Here is a 10,491-nt window from a genome sequence, read left to right on the forward strand (position 1 = left end):
ATATATATATATACACAATACACACACATATATATATATACAATATATATATATATATATATATATATATATATATATATATATATATATATATATATATATATATATATATATATATATATATATATATATATATATATATATATATATATATATATATAAATAAATAAATGATGTATATATATATATTAATGGTGAACATCAATAAAGAGGAAACATTGATTTTGAGGATACCCTTTTATTTTGTTTTGGCGGTAAAACTATGCACACAGGACACAAGAATTCTGGGCTCACAGGGCCCACGGGATGGAATATCGGTCTCTTGAGTGCACTCATGTGCGGCCACCTACTACCTTCATTGTACTCGTCACGGGGGTAGGCAGGAAACACATGGAACCTGTGGATGAACACTCCTGGCTACTTCGATTCTGTTGTGTTCAATTGTTTGCCCAACGTTTTGATGAACCTGAGTGTATGGGCTATGTATCGCCAGATACTAGATTTCGCCACGGTGTTTGGCTGAGTCAGCGTCTAATCAAGAGCACATCCTGGTAGATAGATATGATCACATCCTGGTTGATAGATATGATCACATCCTGGTTGGTAGATATGATCACATCCTGGTTGATAGATATGATCACATCCTGGTTGATAGATATGATCACATCCTGGTTGGTAGATATGATCACATCCTGGTTGATAGATATGATCACATCCTGGTTGATAGATATGATCCTTGTGCCTATAACCTCTCTCTCATCCTTATCACTACACCCACACCTTCACTGAGCTGTCTGCGCCCGCACTGACAATAAGTCTGAAGGGGTTGAGGTAGACATAGGCCAGGTCGTTGATGCCTCCGCGGTGGTTGGCTGGGGGGGTGTATGGGCCTCGTGAGGGCGGCGCTGTGCTGCTCTGCGCAGTCTCTTCTGTAATGACAGTCAGACCAGCCAGCTCCTGCCACGAATACGTTGGGTGTGGCTGTGGGCCTGTGCCCCCCCCCCCCACTACTTGTGTGCGCGTGCGTACCTGAGTCCATTCCGGCATACGTCTGTGAGCTTGAATTGGAATAGAGGCTCGTGCTAGACCCTCCCTGACCCACAGTCGCACTCACACTATCCGACCGACGAGCGGGCGCAGTGCCCCCCCCCCACCGGGACACTGTCGGGGTGTGCGTGTCGCTCGCTCTCGTTGATGGATGGCGACGAGATGTGGAACGAGAGTGTGGGGTTGGACAGGTTCCACAGGCGGATGGTGCTGTCCATGCTGGCTGTGAGAATGTACGGCGTCTCCGGAGGACACACCAGCGCGCGCACCGTGCGTGGCGAGTCGCACATGTTAACACCAGAGAAGGCTGCTGCGGGGTGTGGCGTGTGGGTTGGGGCGGTGTATACCGAAGTAGGTACGCACGTTTCTGGGTACGGGCTGGCGTGTGCGTGTGCGTGCGTGTGTGTGGGAGTGTGTTGCTGCATGGTGTGGTATTGGTCTCTGCCGTGTCGGTCGTATGAGTCGGTGCTGGGTGACTGCCGGACGCTGTGCCCCGTGTTGGACTGGGAGTTGTACCTACATGGATTGATGAGAGGAGGCAGGCGTACACAGATCACTTAGCAGTTGCAGTGGCTGCGAGAGATGACTCAGTTGTTTCGGGTGGTGTGCGCAGCAGAGCATTGGCACACACGTGCAGTGAACGATGTGCGATAAGCGTCATTCGTCGCATAGGGCTCTCTGTGGCCTTGAACAATGCGAGCACATACAGATCCGTACACAACCACATTCATGCGTATACCTTTCGTTCATCGACTTAAACCTTAAAACCCTAAAACCCTTATACTTACTCTGAGACGAAAGGGACGGGTTTCATATCCGGGATTGGTTCGGACGCATTGCCTGCGAAGTCAGTCACCCGCAGCAACCGCAGACACTTGCGGGTTTCAATGTCCCACACAGTCACCCACGGCCCACACGCAATAAACAGCTGCCGCACACACGCGCGTATGTAGGTGAGGAGATGGTACGTACGGTTAGTCAATATAATAAGGGCCAGGAACAAACAAGTGTGCGTGTGTTGTCATGTGTGTGTGTGATATATACATCGAGACAGTATTTATGGCATATATCTGCATCGGTATGCTCAACCCAAAGTAACCAGGAGGTGATCAGCGAGTAGAATGCGCATAAATTAGACATCAATTCGTATGAAGACACATCACAACATGTCCAAATATATGCACGCACCCACGAATGACACATTTAAATGTACACAAATACAATCACATACCCAGGAATATGCACTGCATGCAGGCACTATCCCACTCATCCGAGTCTCCGGCAGCAACGAACCAGCGCTTATGATGAACGGCGTTGAGGAGACCTACGCGTCTAAACACACACATACACACATACACAGATAATAACACATCAACATCACTACGAACATCATCACGACCCCAATACAACCACATTATTCAGTACAGGTTGTAAACACCAATACATCCACATAAGCACGCATTGTATCGCACGCACGCACTCCACTCCCACTCACCTGAGTGTCTGGGAGGTAATCGGCGCGTATAATGCGCGTCACTGGATAGCCTCCGGGATGCAACCACGTGGTGACAGCCACACGAAAGCGGATGTCACACACAACCAACGCGCCCTTAGACGTTCCCACGACCATCCAGCACCGCGTTTGGTCAATGAGGAAGGCTGTTACAAGCCCCACTGGTGAGGGATAGAACGGGTGCGTACAAGCGTAAGAAGTGTGCGTACGTCAACGGCGAAGTGGGGGCCTTTATAGGTACATGTGCAGGCGTGGCTATGAGTGTGTGGACATGATCGAGTAGCGCGAAGGGTCGAGGAGGAAAGGTAGGAAACGCGCGAGTGAGAGAGAGGGAAAGCCGTCACATCCACAAGGCTTTAGCTTGGTATAAGTTCGCCTGGAGATGTACACACGCAGAGGCGACTGCATGAGTGTGTTTATTTAAAGCCGCCCCTGTCCCGCACGCAGCTATGCTACCAGACGGGAAGGCAGGCACAAGCCACAAGGCGACTTCGTGAGCGTATGCACGTTATGGGTTGGGTTCCCTGTAGATTCAATACATATATATACATGTACACATATAGCCTTATATATAGCTTAATATAGGATATACTACATATACACTTGTTGAAGAGGTTGCACAGACTCGCACATGTAGCGTGATTTCTAGCCGGGGCAAGCAAGCTATCTCAAGCGTCACTGGATGAATTAGAAGTAGATACGAATCTACCCACGCCCATACCATGTTTGTGTGGTGTGAGTAAATGATTATCAAATGCGGAAGGGCCGCCGCAAATCCTACTGAAAGAAACAGATTGTCCCTACAATTCAGTGCAAATAAAAAGATATCGTTGGCGTATATATATGCAGTGCAATGTATATACACACAATACAAGTCAAATAAAATCCACAATACAATATAACCAATGCATATGTAACTGAAATACATAAACAAAACTTTTCTACCTACATGTACACACCTGAAGGGTCCAAGCGGATCTTCCACACAGTCTGGTTGGTCCTGAGGTCCACCGCATAAACACACCCACGCACAGTGATATACACTAGCAGTGAGCATCCGTTGGCGTACACATGCGCCACCTCAGTCACGGCGCCCTCATCAAACTCATCGATGTCCACTGAGTACATGGTCTCTGGGTGTGCGTATCTATGCCCGTGCCCATGGGAGTGGCCGGGTTAGCGGGTTGGAGAACAGAGCTGACAACACACAATATATATTGATTCATCCGTGCCTACCGAGTATCCGGGTCACGGGCATGTGTGTGTTATGCATGTGTGTGTTATGCATGTGTGGGTCGCAGGGTTGTCACAGTGAGTGTGCCTTCATATCTATATCTGATCCATACGCTCACATCAAAAGACAATACACACACAAAGAACCGTGAACTGCCCATAGCCCCCCATTGGCCGCCCCATCGACTGTTTGTGCTAAGAACTATCGCAACCACATTTAAAAATACACCAGAGCTTAGAGGTTATAAACGAAAGAGACACACGCCGTAGGTGCCACGGGATGTGTAGCCTCCCTCTCCCAATGTGATCTCTCCTCAAAGCCTATAGAGTTAACCTTTACAACATTTGGGCTGGTTGTAGCGGAGTATGTACTAGGACTGGCCATCACGTACAGGAACCACACAACTCACACCTAAATGCTACGGTATATACATATATATATATATACAACACGCAGACACATACAACAACATACATACATACTATATATATATATATATATATATATATATATATACATGTATACACATTTAAAACGTATATACATATATACATATATACACGTACATACAACATGAACGTAAGTACTTCAATCGTGTGGCGGCACTACTCCTTTCGTTCCTTAACCGCCTCCAATCCACATTTAGACCCATACACACTACTTGCACCGTAGTCTGGACCTTATCACACAGACACTATGCACCGTAATAATTCGCATATCAAGACAGAAACAAAACAGATTTCAATTGTACCGAACAGAGATAAAGAATATACTTTGTTTCAGATGCACACCCACGACAAACGCGCGGTTACCTACTTTGAATGCGTAGCTTCACTCCCTTGGCCCGTGCGCTCGGCTGCGCTCTCCAGCCCCACCTTGAAGACGTGTATGCTGCTGGCACCTGAGTCAGGACTCACAGACACACAGGCTATCGACCGAGACGACTCGCACATGGCCAACGACCGGATGTGGCGCACGCCCATCAGTCCCTCACGCGGGGGCGGAGGTCTGTATGTCTGCGATGACTTACAGGCAAAGGCTTTGACCAGCCTGGCAGCATCCCAGATCTGGAGAACAGACGGTAGGGGGTCTTTTAGGGGGTCTTCGTGTAGTGTGTACGTGCTACAGAGTTTACGAGGAGATTGTGACGAGGTCTGTCGTACATGCACCTCAGGGGAGTACAAAGAGACTACAATGGGATGGAGATACTACAGGACATCTACAGAGAAAATGTTGTGGTTGATGCTTGAGCTATTGTCTTGATGTAAAGGACGGTGTGCGTGGGCATGGATTCGAGCACATACGTATGCAGAGTGGTAGTTACGCATCTGAATGGACACACAGTGCTACCACACATCTGAATGTACACCCATTGTCCAATGCCTACTGTCACGCTTACAAGCATTCGGTCTACTACAACGCCTACTCATGAGTGCTACCATTTTGATTCAGACCTTCTATACATTTATCATTGTTTCATGAATACCTTATCTATGTTTCATGAATACAAAGTTCAGTACTAATATCAATGAAGTTATTTATACCTACAACGTCCACCACCCAATGTGCCTACCTTCACAGTCCCATCATCCGATGCCGAGGCGAAGAACATATTATCCTCCGCCACCGCCAGGCGGTTGACGGGGCCTTTGTGCTCAAAAAGATGGGCTATCAGTGTGCCTCTCGGTTTCCATGACGACCGATTGGTGTTGGGGGTGGGCATGTTGGGTCTAACTGCGCGTACGGCGTCCACTTCGGTTTCGCTGAGGCGAGTGGACTGTTCCGCGAGCAGGCCTAAGCGGCCGTCGTGGTCAACCATAGAGGGGAAGACCCTACACACATGCACGTGCAGGATAAGCGTGTGAGCGGTGGTAGTGGAGACTACGCTATACATAACGTTGTGCTCACGACGGTGTATATATTGAAGAGGGCTGATAGGCACGTGGCATGTGATGTAGTGGCAATGGATTGCGCACGCATGCATGCTCGGTTGTGTGTGTGTTGGAAGTGATGGGTATGGTTGTGGTCTTGAGGGGAGATGCACATTGTACTGACGAGTACACACGTGCACGTGCGTACACACGTATAGCGTATGAATCGCTTCAGCCTAACAGAAGAAAGCACCCTGTAGATACATGGGCACACACACGAGAGTGAACGCATACATATCCATATCATCGTACTACACACAACACATCCATACAAAAACACTCACTCGCCCTGTATACCTGAGCTGTCGCTTTCTGATAAACCGCGCGAGATCGGCAGAGGGCTGCACCGGCAGTCGCACGGGGCACTCGACCACTCGCCTGAGGCCCTCTTTGACACCACTGACCCGTCGGCTGTCGCCCCCACTCGCCCGTTCGCCTGTGCGTGAGCTGTCTCTGTCCGTCGTCCCATCTGCGCTGCCCCTGCGCCTGTCCTTCTCTGCCACTGCCTGTGTGTGCGCATGCTTGCTGGCTGTGGGGTGTGTGTGCTTGCCTGTGTGTGCGTGTGTGTATGCGCGTGTAGACGCACGCACGTGGGGTTGTGCAATGGCGTGTGAGGTGGGGCGGGTGAGGCCGTATGTGTGTGTGTTGGTGTTGGATGAGATGGGGTAGATGTCGCAGCTGTCCGCCCCGGTACCAAACCGTTCCCGTGCAAGCTCTGCGTGTGCTCCGGCGATCTGTTCTCCATCTGTAGGTAGATAGGTAGGTAGGTATGTGCGACAATACGGATTACCATGCATGTGGTCGTGTAGTGTTAGTTGTATGTACGTGCTGGGGTATGGATGCGTGTGTGTGCGTGTACAACTGTGACAATGGGAGCGTGCGTGTATATATGCAACTATGTGCGTGCTTGTGCATTCAAATACGACTGCGTATGTGTTCACGAACAGATGTGACTATGAGTGCACAACAGATTTGAACCCCAACACATAAACAGGAATATGAAGATTAACCAATGCAGTGCTGGGATGAGCTGAGATGAGCTGAGATGGAGCACTATACGTCGTACCACTTTGTATTCATAAGCTGTACGCGTCCGAAGCCTCGGTGTCCATGGCTAAAACCCTAAACGCTACACTCTAAAACCCTACACCCTTAGAACCGTGGGGTTGTGGCCAGAAACATTCGGTACGGAATACGTCAATGCTAGCTGGGTGTGGATGCACCACACAGACCTTCAGTGTATGTGCACACGCTCGGCGCTGAAAATATCGCAACATTAGTACCACGCATGTACATACAATGACATGCACACAACATATAAGTGCATGTGCATACAATGAGATGCCCACAACATACATGTGCATGTACATACAATGACATGCACACAACAGACATGCACACAACAGACATGTGCATGTACATACAATGACATGCACACAACAGACATGTGCATGTACATACAATGACATGCACACAACAGACATGTGCATGTACATACAGTGACATGCACACAACGCATACATGCATACACACACATACACACATGTACCAGCACAGCAATGTATAGATGCATGCACACAAGAATCACAACTATGCCTATACGAACCCCCACACCTATAGTGCTCGCTCCTAATCCGCTCTCATTGGCCAGTGTGCGTGCGTGCTGGTTGATGTCTATCTCTAGCACTATCTCTCCCTCCGTGTCCATAAGCGTCGGGTCGTCCCCAGGTATATCCGGTCCGAAATCCGACTCCGAATCCGACAAATCCGACAAATCTGAGCGGCTGTCGGCGCTTGCGCCCGATGAATACCTATGGGCCCTTTCACTGCGCGAGAGTCTGCCCTCACTCGAGTACCTCTGCGATGCGCGTGAGGTGTGTGCTGTGTCGTCTGTGTGGCGGGGCGTGTCTGCGTACGCTGAGTGTACGTGTGTGTCCACCGACGCTTCTTTCGCGTGCACTAAGGGCGACACAGGAGCTTCGCATAGTGTCTGTTTATGTTTGCCCTTTCCCTTATCCGCATTCTTTGCGCGTGTGCGTGCACCTTTCCGTGTGCGTGTGTGTGTGTGTGGATTGGCTTCTTTTCTATTGATTCCCCCTTCGCTCGCGGTACGTTCGTCCGCCGCGGTGTCTGTCCGACCTGTCCCGCTCCCTGTCCTCTCACCCGTTCTATTTTTAGCGGATTCGGTGCTATTTTTAGAATTGAGCGTGCTGCCACCTCCCGGAGTAAAAAAGTCCTGGTCTAGGGAGTCAGTGATCACGTGCGCATCGACCGCCCCACCCAACACAGCACTGTGTGTCCCCTCACTCGAAGGCATACCTACCAAATCCACCAGGCTATTTTTAGAATCTCCAACGGGGTGATCAGTGGCCGTGGGTGGGGGTGCAGCAAGTGTATTCAAGTGCATATCATGCAACACGGGCGGCAGAGAGTCCAGGCTGACATCGCTCCCCGCCATATCCCGTTTTTGTCCCGTTATTTGTTCCGTTGTTGCGGTGTTTGTTTGGGTAGAGAACCCCGTCTGAACGTTATCGACCGCATTCGTCGCATCTGTATTGTGTCAATGCATAGTCGTTAGTCAGCAACGCTTGGATCGAAAGGGAAGCAAGTAGGTATATGAGCAGAACACAGAGCAGGCATATGAACTAAACGTGTGTGTACACACACACTACGCACTAAAAGACTACTGTTCGGTTGTGAACACACTCGACTTCACCATAAACTTGCTCGTTGGTACGTTTCACTACAAAGAATGCCCCAACCTTTCAGACCAGACAACCCTCTTCACCTACCTTTGCACTGGCTCGAGTGCCCGCCATCTCGTCCAGGGCCATCACCATCTCCATCACCCCGCGCCGGTGGGTGATCCACATCACGTGCATGTGCATGTACATGTGCGTGTGATTGTGTGTGCTCATGTGGTCTGTGAGCAGGCATAGCACTGGTGACCCGGTTCTTCAGGTTCGCCGTACGCAGCGCCAGCCCTGGAATAGACGCCAGCTTAATCGACATATGCGCTTTGCTCGGACTAGGACTGGCGTGAAGGTTCTCTAAAGACTCAGACCATCCCCCCAGGGCATATGCATTGGGACTACGGCCATACACCGGTGGATGTTCGGTACTGTTGTGGCTGTGCAGTCCACCCACATTCACTCCCGTCAGAGACGGAGCAGTGGACGGAGTCTTGGAGCGAGTTCCGGTGGCTGTGTTGCTCGTTGCCTGCGTGTTTGCGGATCCTGTTTTGGGTGAGGATGCGGGGTGAGTCTGAATGAAATCTATATAATGTATGAATGTATGTATGTATGTACTGTATGTATGTATGAATGTATGTATGTATGTATGTATGTATGTACGCTCTTAGGCATTGAATATACATATACTGATTCATATCCTCCTATTCAAATGCTAAACTGTGATCTATGGGAGCAATCTATTTACATTAAGATCGCACTACCAATGTGCAGAGTGAAAATGTACGCCGCTCATCACCTCGACTAAACACACACGCACACGCATACGCACACGCACACGCACACGCACACGCATATATATATATACATACATACATACATACATACATACATGTATACATACACATACATAGATACATAGACGCATACATATATATATATATATATATATATATATATATATATATATATATATATATATATATATATATATATATATGTATGTAACTGCACGTCGTCATATTCATATATGTATACCTGTCCCTCCCGCAAGGCTTCTCAGGGGCGTGTTGGGACGCGACACCGTACTGCCGGCGGCCTGAAGCTTGTGTCTGAGGATCGAAATGTACTCTCTTAACTTCAACAAGCCCACCTCTGCATCGGACGATAGGCTATGTAGTACATCCGACGACACCCACCCACCCGTGCCTGTGCCTGCGCTTGCATTGGTAGGCGTGTCGCTGGTAGACGGGTGTGTGTAGAGAGTCTTGGTGTAGGGGTTGGTGAGTGTGTTTGGTTTTGGCGGGAGTGGCAGTGGTAGTTTGCCTTCGCGGCGGTTCTTGATCCGCAGCTCAAGCCATTTCCACAACGGCGTGGGATCATTCACTATGTCGAATTGAGGAAATGTTACGTTTTTGAGTGTAGGGTTTTAGGGTTTTAGGGTTTAAGGGTTAAATCGATATCTGTGTGATAAACGGACGTCGGTCGTGTGTTTTCGGCATCCACTCGTCTGTGGATACGTGCGCGATATGTAAGTGACAGATACATATCAACAAATACATTTGTAGATCGAGTTCTTTCCAAAGGGGCAGGGGATTGGATTGCGCACGGAGTCCAAATACAATTAGGTGGTGGTGTAGTATGTCTGAAGGGAACTCTCGAAATGTATTTCGAATATGATCTGTTAAGGCTTTAGGGTAGTTTGAAACTGAAGCCATACACCCAACGCCAAAAGGCAAGCAACCTGATACTATAATCAAACATCAGCCCATTAAATAAAGCTCCAGAACACCCAACTCATTGGTAGTAATACAATTCAACAGTAATATATATATATATATATATATATATATATATATATATAGTATAATATATGTATATANATACAACATACAAACATACAAACATACAAACATACATACACACAAATATATATATATATATATGTATATATATATATATATATATATATATATATATATACAACACTTCATAACCGTCAACCCCTAGCATATAAAACAGAAGAACACCCAAATCATTGGTACTAATACAATTCAACACTGATCCAAATACATT

At 48.1% G+C, this 10,491-nt stretch overlaps 2 protein-coding genes across 2 annotated transcripts; both read right to left on the reverse strand.

The window, feature by feature from the left end:
* Positions 1 to 226: 226 nt before the first annotated feature.
* On the reverse strand, positions 227 to 1,110 carry SARC_01400 (hypothetical protein). Its single transcript, XM_014304871.1, has 2 exons — positions 781 to 1,110; positions 227 to 716 (listed from the first exon to the last, which is right to left on the reverse strand). The coding sequence occupies exons 1-2, from the start codon at positions 1,045 to 1,047 to the stop codon at positions 525 to 527; spliced, it is 459 nt and encodes a 152-aa protein (XP_014160346.1). The 5' UTR covers positions 1,048 to 1,110; the 3' UTR covers positions 227 to 524.
* Positions 1,111 to 1,115: 5 nt separating this feature from the next.
* SARC_01401 (hypothetical protein) lies at positions 1,116 to 9,917 on the reverse strand (the record flags this gene model as incomplete). The annotated part of the gene is made up of 11 exons (XM_014304872.1): positions 1,116 to 1,563; positions 1,836 to 1,975; positions 2,543 to 2,721; positions 3,520 to 3,707; positions 4,611 to 4,861; positions 5,368 to 5,626; positions 6,023 to 6,470; positions 7,340 to 8,275; positions 8,518 to 8,961; positions 9,454 to 9,801; positions 9,896 to 9,917. The coding sequence occupies 11 exons, from the start codon at positions 9,915 to 9,917 to the stop codon at positions 1,116 to 1,118; spliced, it is 3,663 nt and encodes a 1,220-aa protein (XP_014160347.1).
* Between the last annotated feature and the right edge of the window lie 574 nt (positions 9,918 to 10,491).

The sequence above is a fragment of the Sphaeroforma arctica genome, assembly GCF_001186125.1.
Source record: "Sphaeroforma arctica JP610 unplaced genomic scaffold supercont1.55, whole genome shotgun sequence".
In the NCBI taxonomy this organism is placed as follows: domain Eukaryota; class Ichthyosporea; order Ichthyophonida; genus Sphaeroforma; species Sphaeroforma arctica.